Below are 24,522 nucleotides of genomic sequence, written 5' to 3' on the forward strand. Positions count from 1 at the left end.
TCCAGCCACCCTGCCCTCTCCACAGCTCCTTAATTACGTTAGCATGTGCCAGCCTCAGGGCCTTTGCAGCTGCTGTTCTGTCCAGGAATGCTACATTTCCCAGTTATCTACCCAGCTTGTTCCTACGGTTCCTTCAGATCTCTGCTCAACAATCACCTGTCACCCTGTAGTCCCATATCCTGTTTTAATTTTCTCCAAAACATTTATTGAGGGCCTGATTTATATATTTTTTCCTTTGGGCCCTCCTCAAGGGAATGTAAGTTCCATGAGGGCAGAATTTTATCTATTTTACTCACCACCCTATTTCACAACATCCCCGTTACCGGGATTTCGGCAGACGCTCCATTTTACTTGCTGAATTGAAGGCCTCATAAACAAACACTTGGGTATCCTTGTGGGGCCAGAAGCCGCGCGGATTTTTGGCCAGGATTGACAGGAGACTCCATCACGTGACTGGCTGATGCCCGCCCACCTCGGAGGCTAAGGAGGTCCACGTGGTTCCAGGGTCCGGGGGCAGGCGGGGCTTGGAGAAGGTAGTGCGCAGGCGCGATCCCTGGCGCAGGCGCAGATGCGGCCTGGGTGCGCGGCCCGTGGCGGTTGGCGGCTTGTGGGGCCGGCGGGCGGTTGCCGTGAGCAGGACCAGAGCTCCGGCGCTGAGAGCCGGCGCCATGGTGGAGAAGGAGGAGGCAGGCGGCGGTATCAGCGAGGAGGAGGCGGCTCAGTATGACCGGCAGATCCGTCTCTGGGGATTGGAGGCCCAGAAGCGGTAAGGGCCGGTGCGGCTTGTGGGACTGAGGGTTTGGAGGGTGGTCTGGCCTGAGGCGTTGGGGAGCCGGAGGGTTTAATTTGAAGAGAGGAGGCGGGAATCGTGTACCCGGCCGTGGTCGCCTTCCTGAGAGGACTGGAGGGGTTGATTTGGGATGTTTCCTCGGAAGGTATGGGAAGCGGGGACGTCCTAGGTGGTGGGAGGGCTGTTCCGAGGAATTGGCGACCTCTAGAAGGGGAGCTGGGGGAGTTCTGAGCGATCCGGAGGATGCAGACTCAGGAACTCGACGCCCGGAGGGAGCGATGGTGGCGTTTGGATCGGGGTTGGGGACTTAGGGAATAGGAGGGGCCAGGAATGCGTGGAAACGATGAAAGTGGCGGGGGGGCATAGTTCATTCATTCATAGGTAGTGGAAACCTGTTGTCTGCTGGATGCTGGGGAGACTGGCGAGCCCAGTAGATGAGAGCTTGCATTCATTTTTGTGGCCTCTAAGGAGTGGGCCAGTCTGAAAGAGTGAGGTTTTTTTCCGAGGGGTTTTGGAGCAAGTAATTTCAAGTGAGGTTCCTGAGAGGCTCGGAGAGTCTGGGGGTGCTGGAGGTACCCGAAGAGATTGCTTGTGTCTAGATCTGGGGGTGTGTCCCGAGAGGACAGGATTGGGGATACCTTGGGCATGGGGGAGTAATTATCGGAGGGGATGAGGTCTTTGAAAGAGGTGGTCGATATGACCAGATATTTATTGAGTACCTGCCACCGGCGCTGAGCGGGTATTAATGAACTAGGCAGGCTCCTTGCCCACATGGAGCTTATGTTCCGGTGGGGGAGGCAATACACATAAAAAATAATAAAATATTAGGCAATGCAAGTGCTAGGGAGAAAAAATAAAGCAGGGAAAGAGGATCAATAAAGGATGGTGGGCTGGGAGAGCTATTTTGATAGGGTGGCCAGGGGAGGCCTCTGAAGAGGGTAACATTGAGCCTCGGACCTGTGTGAAAGGAAAGAGCCCTGTGGCCATCTGGGAGGATCTTCCTAGCGTAGGGGACAAGTGTAAAATCCTAGAGGCCAGAGCATGCTTGGCAAATGAGAGCAACAGGGTGGCTGGAACCAAATGAGGGGTACCTTTTTTTTTCTTTTTTAAATTAATTAATTGATTGATTTGGGGCTGTGTTGGGTCTTCGTTGCTGCGCGCGGGCTTTTGTCTAGTTGCGGCGAGTGGGGGCTACTGTTCATTGCGGTGCGCGGGATTCTTATTGCGGTGGCTTCTCTTGTTGCGGAGCACAGGCTCTAGGCGTGTAGGCTTCAGTAGTTGTGGCACGTGGGCTCAGTAGTTGTGGCACGTGGGCTCAGTAGTCGTGGCTCGCGGGCTCTAGAGCACAGGCTCAGTAGTTGTGGCGCACGGGCTTAGTTGCTCCACAGCATGTGGGGTCTTCCCGGACCAGGGCTCAAACCCGTGTCCCCTGCATTGGCAGGTGGATTCTTAACCACTGTGCCACCAGGGAAGTCCCAGGAGGTAGCTTTTGAATTCTAAGTGTGCTGGGAAACCTGTTGGAGAGTTTTGAGCAGAGGAGTAACACGATCTGAATTGTGTTTGAAAAGGATCGCTCTTGCTGCATGGAGAACAGGTGGAAGTGGGCAGAAGTGGAAATAAGGATTCCGCTTAGGGGGCTGCTGCGGTAATCCCCTTGAGATGCAAGTAATGGTGGCTTGGAACTCTAGGGAAGGGGTCAGATGTAGATTCTGGATATAATTTGAAGGTAGAGGGGACAGGCTTTGCTGAAGGATTAAATGTGTGGAGTGGGAGAGGCAGAACTCAAGGTTTTTGGCCGAAGCAGTTGGAAAGACGGAAGTGCCTTCACTGACTGAGGTGGGGGAAGAGTCAGCAGTTCTATTTTGGACTTAACGTTTTAGCTGTTTACTACACATCTAAGTAGAAATAAATATGTGAGTGGTTGAGTTCAGTGATGAGGTCTGAGTGATGGGGGGTGGTTATGTGATGGGCGTGAGTACAGAGGGCAGAATTAATTGATCCAAGAGTTGGGGAGGCAGGCAGTTCAAGAGGTTTGAGGGGCGGGAGCTTCTACAGCTTTTTGGTGAGAGAGCATGTGTGGTGGGTGGGGTGAGGTGGGGGTTACTTCAGGCTCATTGTAGGTGTGTGGAGCCTTCTGTGACTGGGGAGGAGGGCGCATTACGAGGCATTAGCAAGCACTGGTCTGAGGGTTGAAGGCACCTGAAATAGAAGATTGGGGATTAAATGATGAGAATGGGGCTGAAGACACAGTGTCGAATGAGTTTAGGAACTGCCGTTTGAAGGAGTGTTAGGGGTTCCTGAAGGGTTGAGAAGGGGATCCTAAGTGTACTAGAAGGGTTGATTCCAGGCGTTGGGGGCAGTAGGTGGTTTTGTTTGAGGCGGGGTAAAGTTGGTGAGGATTAAACTGGAATTAGTGAGAGATCTGTCGGAGGGGTAGGAATGAATGATTTATCTGAGGAGCATTAAAGAATGGATGGAGGGTTCCTGAGGGAGAGGTGACCTAAGGGGCAAATCAGAGTCGGGGTATGGAATTCTTGGGAGATGGGAGCTATTCTGAGGAAGTGAAGATGTCTAGAACTCAGCGGAGAAGCTGAAAAGGATTGGCTGAGGGTCCTGGGAGGGTAGGAAGGGGTTACCTATAATTTGGAATCTATAGATTTGTATACAGTCTTACAGAGTTGATTAAAGTGCTCTCTTGTCCCTTTTTCAGCTGAGTCTCATAGCAGCTCTTTGGAGAAGGAAAGGCAGTGATTTCCTCCTCTGTACAGAAAGGAAGGAGGCTCCGCAAAGCAAATTGACTTGTCTCTGAGGGAACTCCAGGTGGGATAGGAGAACTTTGGGGACTGGGGACCCTTGTGAAATAGAAAGCAGCCTGGGAATGGACAGACTGCATTCTGGCTACAGTTTTGCCTCTGACTCTATAATGTTGGACCAAGGTTGTCAGAATTGGAAGGGAGACAAATAATAATAAAAAGGGTCTTCAAGGGAACACATACAGTCTGGAGGTTAAAAACTGGTGTGTGGGCTTCCCTGGTGGCACAGTGGTTGAGAATCTGCCTGCTAATGCAGGGGACATGGGTTCGAGCCCTGGTCTGGGAAGATCCCACATGCTGCGGAGCAACTAGGCCTGTGAGCCACAACTACTGAGCCTGCACGTCTGGAGCCTGTGCTCCGCAACAAGAGAGGCTGCGACAGTGAGAGGCCTGCTCACCGCGATGAAGAGTGGCCCCCGCTCGCCACAACTAGAGAAAGCCCTTGCACAGAAACGAAGACCCAACACAGCCAAAAATAAAAATAAATAAATTAAAAGAAGGCTCAACATTTAAAAAAAAACAAAAAACTGGTGTGTATCTCTCATAACAGTGTTTTAATTTTTTCGAAATTAGTTGCCAGCATTTAAAAATCTAGAGAATTGGCCAAATTTGGGGCAGTTTGAGCATCAGAAGGAATAAAATAGACTTCATGTAGAAATATTTAATAATGTGTCTTCTGATGTAGTGAAATAAGAACCTCAGTGCATCATCTTCTATGTTTTCCTGCCAGATATCATGTTTTCACAGAACAGAGGAACAAATTAAAGGACACCATTGAGGTAATGATGAGATGTCCAGAATGTGGGACGTTTTACAAGACGACTGCCCTGGTTCTCTTCCAGAAGTCAATGTCATGGAAAAAACAAGCGAAGGGACTGTTCTAGATTAAGAGAGTAAAGGGTGGAGCCAAATGCAAGGTGTAACCCTGACTGGATCCTGGTTCAAAAAGAAAACTTACCTAAAATACATCTTTTAGGCAATAGGGGAAATTTGAGTATTCAGTCCTGTTACATGATACTTGGGAATTATTTTCTAGATGTGATCATAGTGTGGTTATGAAGGAGAAGGTCATATTTTTGGAGTTGCATGCTAAAGGTGTGAAGTGCTGTGATGTCGGCATATGGGTAAAGCCAGTAGAGCAAAATGTTAACTCTTCTTTCTATTTTTCTGTATGTTTGAAATTTTTTATAATGAGAAGTTGGGAAGATGTGTCTGTCTTCCTCCCAACCAACCCCACCCTCCCCACATATGGAGATTTCACAGTTTCTGATTTCTGTCTTTTGAAAAATAGTAAGGTCAGACATCTCCACATTGGTTGGAGCTAAGCAGAGGCCGCCTCTTTTATTCGGTTGCACTGTGAGGATGTGGGATCTTAGTTCCCCAACCAGGGATCGAACCCGCGTCACCTGCATTAACCACTTGACCGCCAGGGAAGTCCCAAGGCTCTTTTACACAGAGCCTGGGCTCTCTACTTGGCCGTCGTCTCCAGCAGCTCTGCTTCACTCATTGATAGAATTGCCTGGCCCCTGTAAGCACGTGAGTTTGCATCTCTTGCTGTGGCGCCGAGCCCATTTTGTGGATGAGGTTCAGGGAAGGGAGCCACCTCTCCCAAGGTCACACACCAAGTACATAGAAGAAGGAGGACTTGAATCTAAGCCACTAACTTCAGGTTCACTGCTATTTCCACAGTAGCTCATTAGCCACAATGGGAGGCTCATTCTTTCAATCAGATGAACATAAAGGAGAGTGTTGAAGCTGGTAGCCCTGTATGTTCTCAGACTGTGATTCAGTTTTTGCACCGACTTTCACAACAAAGGCATGACTAATTTTTCTCCTTCCACTCAGCGGTCATTTATCCCCTATCTAAGAGTGAGGAAGGAGGGTGACTGAGAAGGGAGAAGTAGAGGATAAGCTCCATGAGGGCAAGCACTTTATAAATGTCCAGTAATTAAGATGTAGGTTTTGATTGGTCTCTATTAAATTCCCAGTGCCTGCAAGTATGTAGACATTCAGATATTTGTTGAGTGGATGAAATGATTGTACACTGCAAAGACCTAGGAAGTCCAGAAACCTGGGTTCAATTCCCAGCTCTGCTAACTAGCTCTCTGACCCTGGGTGAGTCACAACCGTTTCTTGGCCTTAGGTTCCACATCTGCAAAAAAGGAGGGGTGAGTGTGACCAAATCTTTAAGGACTCAGCTGAAGTTTTTTTTTTTTTTTAGATGTTGGGAGTAGGAGTTTAGTAATTTATTTATTTATTTTTGCTGTGTTGGGTCTTCGTTTCTGTGCGAGGGCTTTCTCTAGTTGCGGCGAGCGGGGGCCACTCTTCATCGCGGTGCGCGAGCCTCTCACTATCACGGCCTCTCTTGTTGCAGAGCACAAGCTCCAGACGCGCAGGCTCAGTAGTTGTGGCTCACGGGCCTAGTTGCTCCGCGGCATGTGGGATCCTCCCAGACCAGGGCTCGAACCCGTGTTCCCTGCATTAGCAGGCAGATTCTCAACCACTGTGCCACCAGGGGAGCCCTCAACTGAAGTTTTGACTTTACAGGAAAGGGGCTCCAAAAACTTCCCTGTTTTCAAGCACTCATTACCCTACACTGCTGCTGTTCAGACAGCGCTTCAGTTGGTTCCATAGGCACCTACTTGCCGTGAAAGTGACTGAGCGTGTACTGGAGGCCAATCCTGGTTGTTTCATATAAGGATCAATTTTTTTAGTGGTTAATAGTTGAGTTTGAATCTCAGCTCCAGAACTTCATAGTTGTCTAACCTTGGATACATTTCTTAACTTCTCTGTGCTTCAGTTTTCTCACTTATCAAATGGGAATAACAGAATCTACGTCATAAGATTATTGAGAAAGAAATGAGATTATGCATGAATAGAGTCTACGCACAGAAAGCATTCAGTAAGTTATAGCTACCATTATTTGACAAGTATAAATCACCAGCCACAAAATAAGGGAAACTAAATAGGAAATAGGTTGAGATAAATGAGATAAAGCAGGCATCAGTGGGATGAGTGGAAACTCCAAAAGGACAAGGAAGACTGTAGGAGGAGCAGATTTGCCCAAGCAGATCGAGGTGAGGAACAGTCTTAAGGTCTGTCTTGGATTCTGTCAGGACATTTAAGTAAGTATAATGAATGGGCAGTTGGATGGAGCAGGATTGTAGATTTCAGTGAAAAGGACTGTACTGTTAGTTAAGCGGAGAGTATTTTTAGAAGGAGAAAATGGTCAGATCTTCCAAGTGGCCCCATCATTTTTCTGGTCAGAGTGACCAGAAAAATGTCCACATCCAGTCTATTGGGAATTCCTCTAGGCTCTGCTTCAAGCTCTGTCTCATCCTCCCTTAGTCCAAGCTACACGCATCATCTCAGGTCACCTCAACAGTTTCTCCCTGGTCTCCCCTGTTCCACGTGTGACTCTTTATAATCCATCCTCCACACAGCAGCCAAACTGATTTAAATTTAAAAAACAGATCACAGCAGTCCTGCTTAAAGCCTTCCAGTGATTTCCTGTATACTCAGATCTTTAAAAATCCGTTGCCTTTCCTGCCCTGCTTTGTCCGACCTTGCCTGCATCTCCCTGGCTCACTCCATTCAAGCTGCTTGTATCTTTATGTTCCTCAGATATGCTAAAGCTCTCTCTGGCCTCTGGGACATTGTGCTCGCCCTACTCGAAATCATCTTATACAAGATTTTTGCATGACTCACTCTCACGCATTAGACTCTCAATAAATGTGGTTTGAATATGAATTTGGTCGTCTTCAGAATTTTTAATCATGAGTGGAATTCATTGGCTTGACTTACCTTGCAGTATGTATTGTGAATTCAGATTGTGGTGTAAAGACTGGTTCCTTCCTTCCCAGAAATTGAAAAGGTATTCCCATGGCAGCAGAAGTAGAGAGGAGAGTAAATCAGCAAGTATTTATTTAGAACCTACTATATGCAAGGCAGCATGGGGGAGACATTGAGAGAGGGAAAAATAAAATCACAGATCCTGGTTAGAATTGAATTTGGGATCCCAGCTCTGGGCACCCGTTAGCTGTGAGAGCTTGGACACCTTTTCTGAACCTCAGTTTTTTCCTTTCTCAAGGCAGACATGGATCCTTTCCTATGGAAACATGATGGCCTACTTGGGGGCCTGTGGAGCCACTTGGCCTTTTAGGGAGAGAAATTGTATGCAACATTTAGGATGTGTGCTTTTTTTCTGAGAGAAAAACAGTGAAGAACCATAATCAAGGTTTCAGTGAGGCACTGTATGTATTGTACCTAGCTCAGTGCCTGGAACTTAGTGAGCCCTCTGTGGTTGGTAATTACTGTCACTGTTTTTTGTTTTTTTAAAATTTATTTTATTTTTGGCCGCGTTGGGTCTTCATTGCTGCACGCAGACTTTCTCTAGTTGTGGGGAGCGGGGACTACTCTTCGTTGCGATGCGCGGGCTTCTCATTGCGGTGGCTTCTCTTGCTGTGGAGCACGGGCTCTAGGAGTGTGGGCTTCAGTAGTTGTGGCACACGGGCTCAGTAGTTGCGGCTCGCGGGCTCTAGAGCGCAGGCTCAGTAGTTGTGGCACCCGGGCTTAGTGACTCCGTGGCACGTTGGATCTTCCCAGACCAGGTCTCAAACCCGTGTCCCCTGCATTGGCAGGCAGATTCTTAACCACTGCACCACCAGGGAAGTCCTGGTGTAAGTCCTGGTGTATCTATTAATTCAATAGCAATTGAAGTAACAGTGTGATAAGTCCCAAGCACAGTCATAGATGCTAGAGATACCATGGTTTCTGGAGCTTACTTACATTGTAATGGAGGAACGAGGAATGAACACATAAACAAGTAGCAAAATTCTAGATAGAAAAGACGTAGACCTATTTTGGAGTAGGTGGCCAGTGTGGACTTTTTTAAGGAGGGGCAGTTGAGCTGAGATCTAAAGAATGGGTCATGTGAAGAGTTAGGGGAAGAAGCAGAGAGAACAGCTAATGCTAGAGTCCTACGGTGGGAGCAAATGTGGCATTTTCTGGGATCAAGGAAGGCCAGCCTGGCTGTAGGCAAGTTACCAGGGGAGAGAGTAGGATGAGACAGGCAGGAGTGGTATGCAGGGCTGTTGGTAAGGAGCTTGCATGGGAACCATTGAAAGGTCTGAGCAGGAGAGTGGCGTGGTCAGGTTTAGAAGCTCTCTACCTGAGATGGGGACAGTGGATTGTTGGGGGCAGGAATGTAAGCAGGGAGGCCAGGTGTCAGGCTCTTGTGGGTTTTTTTTTTTTTTTAAGGGAACGCTATTTATTTATTTAACTTTTTGGCTGTGTTGGGTCTTCGTTTTTGTGCGACGGCTTTCTCTAGTTGCGGCCAGCGGGGGCGACTCTTCATCGCGGTGCGCAGGCCTCTCACTATTGCAGCCTCTCTTGTTGCAGAGCACAGGCTCCAGATGCGCAGGCTCAGTAGTTGTGGCTCATGGGCCCAGTTGCTCCGTGGCATGTGGGATCTTCCCAGTCCAGGGCTCGAACCCGTGTCCCCTGCATTGGCAGGTAGATTCTCAACCACTGCGCCACCAGGGAAGCCCACTCTTGTGGTTTTATAGGTGAGAAATGGTGACTCAGAGTAGGGCTGTGTGGCTGTGAAAATGGAGGGGAGTGGTGGACGACGCTGCTGTGAATAGCATTGTACGTGATTTTTGTGCCCACGTGAGTATTTCTGCAGGATTGATTCCAAGAAGGGAATTGCTGCATTAGAGCCTGAGTAATGATAGCCAGCATTCATTCAATGCTGACTATGTGCCAGGTACTATTTTAAGTGCTTTTCATGTAATTGAGCCATAAATAAGCAGTAATCTCAGGGCCCCTAGAATGGTTAAGGATTAAAAACATAAACATGATATTCAGTGTTGTTGGCAGTTGAATTAAAAAACCTCCCAAGGGACTTCCCTGGCGGTCCAGTGGTTAAGCCTCCAAGCTTCCACTGCAGAAGGCATGGATTCGATACCTGGTCGGGGAACTAAGATCTCGCATGCTACAAGGCATGGCCACAAAAACAAAACAAAACAAACAAACAAAAACCCCAAAACCCTCCCGAGCAGTCAGAGTCTATGGAGCTCTGTAGGATGGAGGGATCCTAGAGAGGCCACGGGCTGCATGTGATTTATGTCAGAGGCATTTATGTGGAGCAGTTGCTGGAAGAGTTTAGAGGGTACTCGCCTGAGTGCCGTGATAAGGACTTTTTGAGGAAATGGCATTCGAGTTGGGGTTTGAGGTCTGGAGGAAAGGCTTGACTAGGCAGAGAGAGGAAGACAGGGTGTGTTTCAGGTGTGTGGAATGTTGTGATTTAAAGTCTGCAGGTGGGGGACTTCCCTGGTGCTGCAGGGGTTAAGAATCCACCTGCCAATGCAGGGGACATGGGTTCGAGCCCAGGTCCAGGAAGATCCCACATGCCGCGGAGCAACTAAGCCCGTGCGCCACAACTACTGAGCCTGCGCTCTAGAGCCCACGAGCCACAACTACTGAGCCTGTGCACCACAGCTACTGAAGCCTAGAGCCCGTGCTCTGCAACAACAGAAGCCACCACAATGAGAAGCCTGCGCACCGCAGTGAAGAGTAGCCCCTGGGCTTCCCTGGTGGTGCAGTGGTTGAGAGTCCGCCTGCCGATGCAGGGCACATGGGTTCGTGCCCTGGTCCGGGAAGATCCCATATGCCGCGGAGCGGCTGGGCCCGTGAGCCATGGCCGCTGAGCCTGCGCGTCTAGAGCCTGTGCTCCGCAACGGGAGAGGCCACAACACTGAGAGGCCTGCGTACCGCAAAAAAAAAAAAAAAAAAAAAAGAGTAGCCCCCGCTCGCTGCAACTAGAGAAAGCCTGCACAGCAGCGAAGACCCAACACAGCTAAAAATGAAGGAAGGAAGGAAGGAAGGAATAGCTTCTCTTGTTCCTGCACTGATTTTTATTTATTTATTTATTTATTTATTTATTTATTTACTTATTTATGGCTGTGTTGGGTCTTCGTTTCTGTGCGAGGGCTTTCTCTAGTTGCGGCGAGCGGGGGCCGCTCTTCATCGCGGTGCGCGGGCCTCTCACTATTGCGGCCTCTCTTGTTGCGGAGCACAGGCTCCAGAGCGCAGGCTCAGTAGTTGTGGCTCACGGGCCCAGTTGCTCCGCGGCATGTGGGATCTTCCCAGACCAGGGCTCAAACCCGTGTCCCCTGCATTGGCAGGCGGATTCTCAACCACTGCGCCACCAGGGAAGCCCTCTGCACTGATCTTGATGCTAGCAGATTTGGGATTTCCTTCAGTGATATGACCAAAGGGTAAAATGGTGCAGGGGAGGAGGGAGAGAACATTGAGATAGGCATATGTCTGGGGCTCAGCTTCTCCATTATTGCTTTTTTCTACACGGCCCTTCCACTGCCAACCATAGCCTAGGTGACAGGAGCCTTTCAAGTGACAATTCCACTTCACCAGAATAATTGGGCAGAGGGCTTAGGGCATACAAGCAAGGTAAATAACAGAGATGATCTGGTAGTAGTGGAAGGTAAGGCAGGGAAAATGGGAGGGAGCCAAGACTGAACGGGTTTAAATGCCAGCTTAATGGGTTTTTTTTCCTCTGTCAGATTTTTTGAAAATCAGAATCAAACCCATCACTGAGCCCTTTTGTAATTAAGGCAATGGGGATTGAAGAGATGTTCAAGTAACTTTTATGGAGCACCTGTTCTATGATGGGGAGGATGCCAGGTGGTTTTGCATACATGTTTGACCAGGTCCTCGAGGAGATTAAATCATGAAGTCAGAATTGGTATCTCCATTTTACAGATGAATAGACTGAAGGTCAGAGAGGTCGTGCAGTTTGCCTGGGCCACCCAGTTAGGAAGTGGCAGAGCCAGAAGTCAAGCCCAAGTCTTCACACCCGGAGGGCGTTAGTGATTGGCCATGCTCGTTGCTGAAGGAGCAGCAAGGAAAACAGAGCCTGAGGAGAAGTTAGTGGGTTTGGAGATGAGGGGGCCATCGGTAACGTTTGAGGGTACAGATTTCCCAGAAGTGAGCGGGGCTGGTCTAGCTGTATCCTTGAGGTAGATACAGCAGCCAAACAGGAAAAGACTGTCACTCAGACTGAGCGGGACCGTGGAACCTGGAGTTCCAGGCGCAGCAGCGTTAGGACCAGGTGAAGGGAGGGCTCGCAGGCTAACAGTGAGAGCAGAGACCTGGAAGGTACAGCTAAATGCACGGCTGCTCAGCCTTTCTAATGTCAAAGGTTTGGTATGTGCACGATGTTCTCTTTGGAAACATTGCATATTTATTATATGTGCTGATTCTCAAGGGATTGGAGCGACTCTGGAAGGCTGCGTGGCTTCCTTCCTCCTCCCCTCTGCTGGTGTAATGCTATCAATCTGTGATAAGAGACCTGCTCATTGCTAGCATCTCTGTTATTTACCTTGCTTGTATGCCGTAAGCCCTCTGCCCAATTATTCTGGTGAAGTGGAATTGTCACTTGAAAGGCTCCTGTCACCTAGGCTATGGTTGGCAGTGGAAGGGCCGTGTAGAAAAAAGCAATAATGGAGAAGCTGAGCCCCAGACATATGCCTATGTCAATGTTCTCTCCCCCCCCCCCCCCGCCATTTTACCCTTTGGTCATATCACTGAAGGAAATCCCAAATCTGCTAGCATCAAGAATCAGAGAAGCCCGCGCACCGCAACGAAGAGTAGCCCCTGCTCACCGCAACTAGAGAAAGCCCGCGCACAGCAACGAAGACCCAATGCAGCCAAAAATTAAAAAAAAAAAAAAAAAAAAGAGTGCAGGACTCGATTTTTATCAGCCATCATTCCCATTAAAGACTTCTAGCCTGATGACATGCAAGTGTCCATAATTATTAGAACCATTTTTGGAAAAGAGTTTCTGCATGTTCTCCTTAGTAGTGGTACTTGATGAGAATGGACTCATTTCATAAATTAGGAGCAAACTCATTGGTCAGCAGAACTTGAATTTAGGTGAGACCGTTCTTAGTTCTTACTAATGCTTTTCAGTGTGAATAGTCATACATTTGCTGCAAAAATATTAATGAGTTTGATTACAGGGTGCTGCCTAAGATCCTGACGGGGTTTTTCATGATATATGATGCAAACTCTTTATTTCCTTTTTTTTTTTTTCCTTTTTTTGGCCTACTGGGCGGCTTGTGGGATCTTAGTTCCCCAACCAGGGATTGAATCCAGGCCCTCAGCAGTGAAAGCACGGAGTCCTAACCACTGAACCCCAAGGGAATTCCCTTTATTTCCTTTTTCAAATATGAAAAATTCTGATTCTGAAACACTTCTGTTTCAAGGGATTTTGAATAAGGTATTGTGGACCTATACTGCCTTCTGCTGACCTCAGAGTTAAGTCCAGACTTCTCTACCTTTTTTTTTTTTTTTAATTTATTTATTTTTGGCTGCATTGGGTCTTCCTTGCTGTGTGTGGGCTTTCTCTAGTTGCTGTGCGTGGGCTGCTCTTCATTTCAGTGTACGGGCTTTTCATTGCGGTGGCTTCTCTTGTTACAGAGCATGGGCTCTAGGTGCGTGGGCTTCAGTAGTTGTGGCACGTGGGCTCTAGAGTGCAGGCTCAGTAGTTATGATGCACGGGCTTAGTTGCTCCGCGGCATGTGGGATCTTCTCGGACCAGGGCTTGAACCCGTGTCCCCTGCATTGGCAGGCGGATACCCAACCACTGCGCCACCAGGGAAGCCCTACCTTTTTTTTTTTAAGCCTCATCTTCTGTCACTCTAAAGGCTCAGAATGAGCTAAACACTTCCCAGATGTGCCCTCTTTCGTGCCACCTTGTGTGTTACAGCTTAAATAGTACCCCTTCTCCCCTTCTCTTCTGCTGTCACACTAGTTCAAGCCATCATCCTCTCTCACCTTAACTGTGACACTCTTCCCCTTCCAACCATAACCCCCCCCCACACACATGGCTTTCCATCATGTTTAGAATAAAATCCAGAATCCTGACAGTACCTGTAAGAGCCTTCATGATGTGGCCCCTGACTCTGTCTACAGCCTCATCTACCATTCTTACCTTTTTTAAAGATTTTTTTGATGTGGACCATTTTAAAAGTCTTTATTGAATTTGTTATATTATCGCTTCTGTTTTATGTTTTGGTGTTTTGACGGGGAGGCATGTGGGATCTTAGTTCCCTGACCAGGGATCAAACCCCGCACCCCCTGCATTGGAAGGTGAAGTCTTAACCACTGGACCACCAGGGAAGTCCCCCATTCTTCCCTTTGCTCACTCTTCCCTTTGCTCTTCAGCTGCTCTATCTGCCTTCCTGCTCCTGGAATATGCCAAGCACTCCTCTGCTTCAGGGCTTTTGCACTTGCTTTTTTCTCTACCTGGAATGTTCTTCTCCCAAGTATCTGTATATATGTCCTTCATTTCATTTTGATTTTTGCTCAGCACCTCTGTGGAAAGGCCTTCACGATCAGTCTGACTAAACTCACATCCTCCATCATTCCTGATCCATACCATGCTTGATTTTCTTCACTTTTTGAGATATTATATATCTCTATTTGTTTGTCTGTCTCTACAAAATACAAGCTCTGAGGGCAGGAATTGTGTCTGTTTATTCACTGCTGTATTTCCACACCTTGGAGGGGGGCCTGGCATAGTAGGTGCTCAATAAATATTTGTTGAATGAATTGTTCTCAGCAGGGTAGATTGGAGCCTGTCTCTTTTTCAAGATTTGAGGCCTGGATGCTTAAGTGCAGTTAATGAAATCCAAGATCATTTCCCTATTTTTGTCTTGTTTTGTTCTTCAATAATTCGGAGACCTTCCACTGTCCTCTTTCATCCCGTTGACAATATCTGCCTTGTAGGCTGCGGGCCTCCCGGGTGCTTCTTGTTGGCATGAAGGGACTCGGGGCTGAAATTGCCAAGAATCTCATCCTGGCCGGAGTGAAAGGACTGACCATGCTGGATCACGAGCAGGTGAGCTGCCGCCTTATCACTCTCCTTCGCCATCTCCCCTCTTTGGTATAAACACGTGGAGATTTCGTGCCTTCCTGCTTGCCCCTTCTGGGCTGTGGAAGAGGAGGGCTGGCGTCAGTGGCACTGTAGCCCTTGGAGACTGACAGCGCCAGCACCGGGTTTGAATTCAGCTCCACCATATCCTACGGGGTGATGACCTTTCCCGTCTGTAAAGTGGAGTTAGCATCTCCCTTGGAGGGTGATTGTGAGGAGTAGAGGAGTGCTCTTCCAATTTGTACCTTTAAATCACCCGAATCACTCATTTAAAATGCAGAATTGCCTTGGGGCTTTGTTTTGGTGTAGCTTTCACCCCTAATGATTCTACTTTACAAAGTCTGAGGTAAGGCTCAGGAATATATACATTTTAAAGGTATCTCAGAAGAAAAACAGGTATCTCAGGAGATCTTGATGGAGATGCTTCACAGGCATTACCTTGGGAAATGTTGGATCAGAGAGAATGTATATGGACCACTTAATGTAGTGCCTGCATGTAATAAGCATCCAATAGTTAATTACATGATAAAATATTATTTAATTGATAATAGAACCATAGTGCCCAACCCCTATGTAGCTTTCTCTGACCTGTCTTTTCTCCAAAGTGAAAATAACTGCTGCTTTGTCTACATTCTCATGCTTCAATGACATTTTGGTTTTCTTTTATAGAAAATTTCAAATATATACAGAAGTAGAATAATATTTGACACCTCACCTACTTGGCTTCTACAGATACCAATGTTTTGTTGATCTTTTTATTTATCTTTTCCCCTGTATTTTTTGGGACAGTTTTTTAAAGCAAATTCCAGAAATCATGTATTTTTTCAGTTAAAATATTTCAAAAATTGTGTTGTCACATATTATTTGTGTCTTTTTTTCCTTTTAGGCAATGAACAGGGGTCCTGTCTCATGCTAAGTAACTAGCACACACAGTGTGAGGTATAGGCTGTGTAGACAAAAGTAAATGTTAATGAAATTTTTAAAAGCTCTCCTGTTTGGAGTTTCAGGAGAAAATAATATCTAGAATTTTTGTTGTCTTAATTCTCCTGCAATACGAAGAGACACATAGGTTGGCTCACTTAATATCACAGTCACAAATTGATTTTTGACTTGAATTCAAAACTTTCTAAGGAAAGAAAATCCCTGCAAGCAAGCTGCCAGATAATTAACTGAACCCTCCCAGCTTTGACATCCCCCCGCCCACCAGCCACAGTGCCCCCTAGTGGCAGGAACACCCCATCCAGGGGAAGAATTTGTTTGCCTGGGTAGAGAGGGTAAGAGTGGAGACCCAAGGAAGGATGGTTCCAAAACCTGGAGGCCGTTGGTGTGGAAAAACGAAACCACAATGGGATGGTAGTTTCCTCATTTGGTTGGGAAATCTGAGAATGGGGATGAGAGAACACTGAGGCCATGTGATGTGGTTCTCTCACTGCCTCGGCACTGGCACGAATGCCACCCAGAGTTGGAGTCAACTGTTGCCTCTTCAGTTTAAAGACTAATAGTGCCTTCTACTTGCCTTCCGCTGTAAGGCCTGACTCCTCTGACTGGTTTTCAAAGCCTGACACGGTGGTTCTCAGTCCCATCTGTGCTTTAAATATTTGGGGAGTTATTTAAAAATAAAAGTTCTCCAGGTGAGTCTAAAAGTCAGGGAGGGTTGAGAACCACTGGCTTCGTATAACCTGGTCCAAGTCAACTTACCCAGCCTGACTCCCATCTCATAAATTTCATAGTTCGTGAACACTCTCTGGTAGTTCTGCCTTTTGTAGTTTGCTTGTGCTTTTGTCCCTGACTAGGAACGTCCCAGGAAGATGGTGCTGCATTTTGCAGAAGCTTTGGAATCATGAAGGCTTGGGCTCAAATCACACCTTCTGAAGCTGGGAAAGGGAATTAACCTCACAGAGACTTAGCTTGTTCATCTATAAATTGAAGATGTTAATTCCTGCCCCTTAGAGTTTTTCATTTCGTTTATGTCAGCAAGCATCCAAGAGCACCTGCTGCCTACCCTGAAGTAGACTAGGCACTGGCGATAGAAAAATGCACAAGATTTGCTTCCCATCCTCAATTTTTTTCCAGAAATCAGAGCACGCTACCTGACTCAGGTTGTGGCATGCAGACATGAGAGAGACTTCCTGGAGTGCTGAGCTGAGTCTTAAAAAACAAGCAGGGGTTTTTCAGGGTTTGAGGAGCTGTGTTTTAGGCAGGGGACATTAGCACAAGACAGCATGGTAGAAATCGAATATAACAGTTTGGTGTTTTTAGAGTGTGAAGCCCGCGGTGCTGGGGGGGTTGCAGTTTGCAGGTGAGGTCCAAGTCATGAAGGGCCAGCTGGTAAGCTCTGCTGTAAATGTACTTAATTCTCTAGGTGGTGAGGAGTCATTGAAGAGTTTCAGATGGGTGAGGGTTGACTTCAGCTTTGGGCTTTCTGTAGATCACTAATAGTGTGTAGACTGTGGTTGGCACAAGATATGGGGCAGAAGACTACTTAGAAGGCTGCTTTAATAGTTTAAGTGAGAGATGAGAAGGGTCTGTGGAATGACAGTGGGGATAGAGATGGCGAGAATCACCGAGAGGTGAGAGATGCTTCGGTGGTATAGTCAGTAGGATTCTATATGGGAAAGCAAGGAGGAAGTACAACAGCTGACACTTACTGTAAGTGCTGGACGCTGTTCTAGGAGCTGTAGTTGTAGTATCTCATTTAGGCCTCAAAACAACTCTGAGATGTAGGGATTATCATTCCTGCTTTACACATAAGAAAACGGAGGAAAAGGAAGTGAAGTATTGGCCCGCCCAAGGTCACAGCAGTTAGTGATACTACCAGGACCCAGGCGGTCTGACTCCTGGCAGAGGCCATGCGCTTAGCCACGTCACCTGGTGGCTGCTATCAAGGAAGTGTAGAGGATAGGAAGACCAGGTTTCTGGCTCTGGTGACTGGATGCGTCAGAGATGTCTCTGTTTGTTAACAGAGACAACAAACATAGGAATTGGATTATGATTGGCCCATGGGATCTCCAGGAGGAACTTTCTGGTGGGCAGTTTAATATAAGACTCAGATGGATCAGGGAGCAATCTGTACCAGTAAGAGCAATTTGAGAAATAACAGCAGATTTTGGTAGAAACTATAAGGCATGGAGTTGGTTTATGGAGCTATATAGAGTGAAAAGATGAATGATTTCGAGGTGGAATCCTGAGAACAGCTGCACCTAAGAGGGCCCATATAGAAACTGGAATGTCCAGCGGGGGAGAAGGAGAGCCGGGAGCTGTGAGGCCAAGGAGTGGGGCACAGGTAGTACTGACTCCCCTGGTGGAGTGATTAGCAGTGCCATCGCTTTTAGTAACGTCCTCATTTTACATGTGATTCCCTCATACTCACTCAAGGTCACACATTTAGGTGGTTGAGCCAGGATTCAAATCACGGCTGTGAATCCAACCTGAATTATCCTAGAGCATGGCTTTTAACCACTATGATGTACGATCTCGCTGTGTGTGGTGAGATCCCTGGGATGGGATGGGATGGGTCAAGCATACTGTTAGAGGGCTGGCCTTGAACAGGAGGAGGACCAGCTCATTTGCTTGGAGGAAAGATAGTAAGGGGGAGTGTATACCGTGGGTAGTTGGCAGGAGAGGAGGATTACTTCTGTTGAACCCAGTCTTGGTGAAGGTGGCGGGGTCATACATGGAGATTCATGATTAAATTAGATGTTTGATGTGGGAAGAAATGCATTTTGAACAGTGGAATCTGTAATCCTACTGGTGGCTGTCAGGTGACTATGTTATCTGTTTTTGAGGCTCTCTTCTGCTGATGTCCAGCCTTATGAGTGAAATTATCCCTCTTCTCCAACCTCTGCTCAGCTGTCCTCCTTTCTGAGTTTTAATTGAATTTAAGAGTTCGTTTCAAACGTTCTTAACTGTGTCTAATTTTTGTGTGGGTCTGATTTTAAACCACTTGTAGGCAGGGACTACATCCTTTAAATTACTTATGTCTCTCTCTGATTGCTTAGAATTGGGCACATGGTAGGGATTTGGTCAACTCTTAGCACTGATCATTCTGTCATTTTGTTAGCAGTTAAACATTTACTTAAGAAAGCATGGACTTCTTTTGTTTAGAGTGAATTTTCATTATAAACACAAGGGGGTGCTCTTTAACCATCAGTGCCCAGTTAAAAAAAAAAAGTTCAATGTCTATTTTAAAGCCTCAGAAGGAAAGAGTGTAGGGAGTCTGTGCTCGGCAGACTCCTATAGGAACAGTAGTACTACAATTAGATGGCAGATGTTTTCGTTATTCTTTAAAGTGGAAAAGTTCATTTGTTTTTCCCTCCAAATTCAAGTATTTAAAAAAAAAATTATCATTCCTAGGTATCTCCAGAAGACCCCGGAGCCCAGTTCCTGATCCGTACTGGGTCTATTGGCCGAAACAGGGCCGAAGCCTCTTTGGAGCGCGCACAGAATCTCAACCCCATGGTGGATGTGAAAGTGGACACTGAGAATATAGAAAAGAAACCTGAGTCGTTTTTCACGCAATTTGATGCTGTAAGTTTCATAGAGAATGTAAAATCTGCTTCAGGAATTCAGCAAATTAAAGCACTAGTTGTATGTATACTAGGTACACTGGCGCATTAGAATCTCAAATCTGAGCTTTTTCCCAAGTAAGTTTTTAAGCTGTTTCATTCTTTAGTTTTAATATATTGCCCCAGTAGATTGAAGTCTTATATTGCCTTAGTGTATATGCCTTATCAGTGCATTGCCTTAGTATGCTGAGTGCGTCGGTAGGCCGATCCAGTCTGTTGGATCTGCGCTGGCTGCTTGTGAGTTGCTGCCTTTTGGTTTCTTCTTTGGGCATATTTTTCCCAAGACCAGGTTTTATCATTGGTGTTTTGTCTTCCTTCCAGAATTTTTGCACATAGCTTCTATACATTTTATTGCAAATGTTTTCTTCTGAAAACTTAACAAGTTGGTGAATATCTGTAGCAGAGTCTTTTTTTTGTTGTTAGAAATACCAAACTACAGCCTGTGTTTTGTCTTTAAAAAGAGCACACCTGATCTTGGTCTGTCTCTGTCTCTTTCTTGCACAGAGCCACTTTGACCATGTTGCCATGGTTAACTAGACAAAATCACTGTAGTCTTAAGCCAAACGAGGCATATCAAGCCTCACTTGATTACACTGCCAGGTCTTTGCAGAGGTGAAAGGATAAGTTAATTTCTGTTTCAGTGTCTGTGACCTTTCAGACATGGCTCCCTGTACCCTGGAAAAGCTTAACAAATGTTGGATAACCGTGCAGTAGTCACAGATGATCTACTTGTTTTTTAAATGAAGGGCCCATTACGTGAGAGGTTAGAATTTGGGTTTGGTAGTTTTGTTTTTCACACTGTTGTATTTCATATGTGCATCTGTTCAAATGTGGGCTTGGAATGATGGATCATCTGTGCATCTTGTCCCTTAAAAAATTTTTTTTATTCTGCTTTGTAAGTCCAGGTATTGGAACATTTTCCATTTGGACATAAGTCATCTCTTCATTTCTTTATCCGTAGTAACCACATTTGGTTTACTCTAGGTGTCCTTTGAACGTCTAGCAACTAGAAGCTTTGTTAGAACTGAAGCATGGGGCTGTTGCTTGTATAACGCATGTGCACAGGGCAGGCGTGACTTCCTCATATTTGAGCCACGTTTGACTGGTCTTCATAGGTTTTCACGCTCAGTTTTGACTGCAGGGCTCCATTCGGTCAGTTGATTGCATGTTCAGCTGCACCTGTCTTATCTTTTAGATTTGACTTTTCCTCGGGTGACTGTATCCTTTGAATGGCAGCAGAGACACACGTTGCTCTGTGAGCGTTATTTCAATATTCAGGCTGCCAGACAACAGCAAGAGGTTTATCAAATGAAAATCCTTTTGAAATTTCTTCTCCAACTTTCTATGTTCAGAAGAAAACATGTGCAATTTAGAAGTTGTCTTCTTGGCCCTGATCACAAAGCTTCTCCTGAAAGGTCGTGTTCTGTGCAGTAAAACTTAGCCATTTCTAATACCTCAACTTACTGGAGCACAACTTAGAGGCCTCAGAGCAACATTGATAATTCCACTGAGTGAATCACTGTCTCATTGTCTAAGTCTGAATGGGAGGTCACTTGGGCTGTAACCTTTTCTTTTGTCCTTAAATTCAGATAAAGTTTCACATCGAAAACTGTGGAAAAATAATCTCAACAGGACTTGTTTATTTTCTTTATCTTAACATATCAGTCAAAAGAAGGGGGAAAATGCCCTTGTATTTAAACATGACCTTTGGGTAAATTTAAAAAACTGGTTTTGTTTCTTGCTGTAGCTTATTCAGATATTAATAGGTTTAATGATTTAGAAATAACTTCCTCTAAGTTATATTACTGTCTTTTCCTTTTCCTGAAAACTGTGAAATGTGGTTTATATATGTTCATGGTTTAGGGGAAATAAATTCATCGAGTGCCTTTTACTTAATAGCTAAACACGTTTCATTTTGGTTGCAGAAGGTGAAGTGACCATCTCATGATTTACATTTTCTACACACTGAAACCTGCAACTTTTCTTTTGTCTTCTAACCATAGCATCCAAAGAACCTGTTGTACCAGTTTGAAACTGGCTTTAGCCATGCCCAGAGAGGCTGTTCATTAAGGTGTATTTAGACATTGGGGCGGTGATTCACAGTCTGCACAACTCACACCCGACCGCTTTCATTCTTTCTGCAGGTATGTCTGACTTGCTGCTCCAGGGACATCATAGTTAAAGTTGACCAGATCTGTCACAAAAATAGCATCAAGTTCTTTACGGGAGATGTTTTTGGCTACCACGGATACACGTTTGCCAATCTCGGAGAGCATGAATTTGTAGAGTAAGTCTGGGGAGAGGAGGAGAGAACATAAAGCCTTTTCAAAATGTAGTTCTATTTACTGGTAGGAAATGAACCATTTAAGGAAAGTATTTAACTATAATGCTTAGAACTTTGGGAAACCAATTCATTAACAGCTTACTGAATATATAGATTGTGTGCTCAGAATTATAGGAGATGTGGCCCCTGCCTTCCAAATTGATGGTCTCCTCTAGAGCATGAGGAAAGCAGTTCTAAGGTGATCGAAACACACCATGTGGGTATCTGATCAGTTTGGACTTCAGGTGGTGAAGCCACACTTTCTATTCAGGGAGAACCTGCTCGGATTGTAAACATTTGTTCCCCAGCTGGCGCTTGCGTGTGTTCAGGTTGAGAGATGGTAAAATGAGTACTAGTTGGATGGGCAACTCTGTAGGCACACTCAGCCAGAGTCTACCTTGGAAAAGCTCCAAGGTCTAGAGACTGCTCTGGCAGAACAAACAGACCTCCTCTCATTTTGAACATTGAGGTTACAGACCATGGTGATTCTCACATAATGAGACCTGCAGTGTTTTGAACTTGTAGCTTCTAGATGAAGGATGGCAGATGATACCAGTGCTGTAAAACTACAAGAGTTGGTTTTGGGGCTGTAACTTTTGACCACCACCCTTGCTGATGAGAGGTAAAGAGAGACCCTGTGTGGTAGGCGAAGCCTCCTACCAAGAGTCAAGAACTTCTCTCTTTTGTTCAGCTTCTTAGGCAAGTCACTGAACTTTCTCCAGTCTGCAAGTTTCTTGCCTGTAAAGTCGAGATGGGGGAAGGACAAACACGTTCAAAATCTCTTGTATCTCTCTTTTTTTTTTTTTTTTTTGCGGTATGTGGCCCTCTCACTGTTGCGGCCTCTCCCGTTGCGGAGCACAGGCTCCGGATGCGTAGGCTCAGCGGCCATGGCTCACGGGCCCAGCCGCTCCACGGCATGTGGGATCCTCCCGGACCGGGGCACGAACCCACCTCCTCTGCATCGGCAGGCGGACTCTCAACCACTGCACCACCAGGGAAGCCCTCTTGTATCTCTTATGTTTTATGACTTTAAGAAAATCTAGTTCTTTGGGCACCTTATAAATGGATAAAGAAGTCACAGTAGAGAAAAGAAGGCCAGATTACTTTAATGTGAGCTCCCCATGGCAGAGAGGAGGAATTGAGTTCAGCTCTTTATTTCATGATTCAGGTGGAACATTTACAAAGTTTATTGAGAGTATACTATGTGCTAGGCAGTGTGCTAAGCAATTTGTTATTTCTCTTCTGATAATTCTTCAGGGATTATTGTTCCCACATAGCAGGTAAGTGAGGCATCAGGTAGTCAGTGGCCGGGCCGGGATTTGAGCCAGATCTGTATGAGCTTTTGCTCTTAACCACCATCCTATTCAGTGAGCCACTGATGATCTTTTTGTTCTCATGGCATGATTCATAGGGTAGAACTCGATTCCCTCCCCTTGTCACCCTCTAGGGAGAAAACCAAAGTTGCCAAAGTTAGTCAAGGAGTAGAAGATGGACCTGATACCAAGAGAGCCAAACTTGATTCATCTGAGACAACCATGGTCAAAAAGGTATGTGGAGGAGAGGGGTGGTGTCAAGGGTCAGAAGCCCTGGGGCCTTGTAGGCTATGGGCCATAACCATTGCCAGCAAGGAAAGCAAGCATGTAGTCCTGAAGGGGGGGAGTCTGGACAGACTAGGCCAGCGCTTGTCCCATTTAAAGGGGCAGCTGTGCTTGGTGCCAGCCGGCTGTTGCTGTGAGGGAATGTGAACCTAGTGATGTCAGATGTGATTTTTCAAGAGAATGAGAAAGAAAGATTTTTTTTTAATATGCTCTGTCCCAAACTTTTTAATACCGGCAACCTTTTTGCATGCTGTTTCCATCCACCCTGTAGAGACTAAAGAGAACACGCCTGCAAGACTTACCTGCTCTGTGGGCCACAGATTTGCACCTCTGATGTATGGAGCAGCATCAGAAAGACTGTTTCTGAGCACAGCCCCTTACTCTTTTTTTTTTTTTTTAAACTTAGGTCACTTTTATTATTGCTACATCTATTTTTTAAATTATTTATTTGGCTGAGTCAGGTCTTAGTTGTGGCATGCGGGATTTTCTGTTGCGGCGCACGGACTTCTCTCTAGTTGTGGCACGTGGGCTTTAGAGCTCAGGCTCAGTAGTTGAGGTGCGCGGGCTTAGTTGCCCCGCGGCATGTGGGATCTTAGTTTCCCCACCAGGGATGGAACCGTGACCCCTGCATTGGAAGGCGGATTCTTAACTCCTGGACCACCAGGGAAGCCCCCACTCTTATACAAATTTTTTTTTTTTCTTTCAGATTGATAGACAATTTAGTAAGGTCCTAAGTGGGCAGGGAGACAGTTTAAACTTGAATTGCTTAATTGCTTTTTTGCTTTTTTAAAATAAAGTTTTTGGTTTTTTCTTACCAAATAACCTTTTAAGAAGAAAGGTCTCAATGTTGACAAGTGTTATCAGATGTATATATATATACATATATATATATATTTTAATGTAGTTTACGTTAGGGGCTTAGTCTCTACTAGGATTGGTGCTGTAATTCATGTTATAGAAAGAGGAGTGGGAAGGGAATCAGTAGACAGATGATGGTTTTGTAGCTAGTGTTGGAATTTGAGAAGGGAATTCATGCGATGGGGAAAAAAACAAGATGAAGTGGCCAGAATTGGTTTTGTTGAACCGAGAGGAAAGACATGGCCAAGCCCTTATTTACTCTTTGCTTTGTAGATCTAAATGTTGAGAAAGAAAAACAGCTGGTCAGGGCGTCGAGTTAAAACTGCTCTAAAGGGGGGATTCTAAGAGTGCAGAAAACCACAAAAGGGGAACTCTTTTGAGTTTCCAGCAAGGCTGCGTTGGAGATTTCTTTTCCTTGCTCTTTATGTTTGTATTGGAATAGTTTGATGCTGTGAGTGTAATACAGAGGAATTATTAAGCCCTAATTTTAGTGTCTATTCACAGGACCATAATTATCCGGAGTGAACATTGGTGTTTTGGCCAAAACTTGGGTCTTTTTCTTTCTTCCTTTCTTTCTTTCTTTTTGAGGCCCAGTCAAGCTTTATCTGAATAGCTCCG

The 24,522-nt window shown here is 45.9% G+C and overlaps 1 protein-coding gene across 5 annotated transcripts in view; it reads left to right on the top strand.

The window, feature by feature from the left end:
* The first annotated feature begins 568 nt into the window (after positions 1 to 568).
* Positions 569 to 24,522, top strand: part of SAE1 (SUMO1 activating enzyme subunit 1) — a 72,133-nt gene continuing 48,179 nt past the window's right edge. For 4 of the 5 annotated variants that reach the window (XM_029204575.1, XM_029204595.1, XM_029204586.1 and 1 more), the window contains exons 1-5: positions 569 to 766; positions 14,416 to 14,527; positions 18,914 to 19,087; positions 21,270 to 21,412; positions 22,896 to 22,995. In XM_029204575.1, the coding sequence (XP_029060408.1) occupies positions 669 to 766; positions 14,416 to 14,527; positions 18,914 to 19,087; positions 21,270 to 21,412; positions 22,896 to 22,995 (627 nt within the window). In that variant the 5' untranslated portion in view covers positions 569 to 668. Of the gene's footprint in view, positions 767 to 3,500; positions 3,611 to 14,415; positions 14,528 to 18,913; positions 19,088 to 21,269; positions 21,413 to 22,895; positions 22,996 to 24,522 lie in introns of all 5 variants that reach the window. The other variant, XM_029204606.1, reaches the window with a different exon arrangement.

The sequence above is a fragment of the Monodon monoceros genome, unplaced genomic scaffold, assembly GCF_005190385.1.
Source record: "Monodon monoceros isolate NGI ecotype Baffin Bay Population unplaced genomic scaffold, NGI_Narwhal_1 Super_Scaffold_10, whole genome shotgun sequence".
In the NCBI taxonomy this organism is placed as follows: Eukaryota; Metazoa; Chordata; class Mammalia; order Artiodactyla; family Monodontidae; genus Monodon; species Monodon monoceros.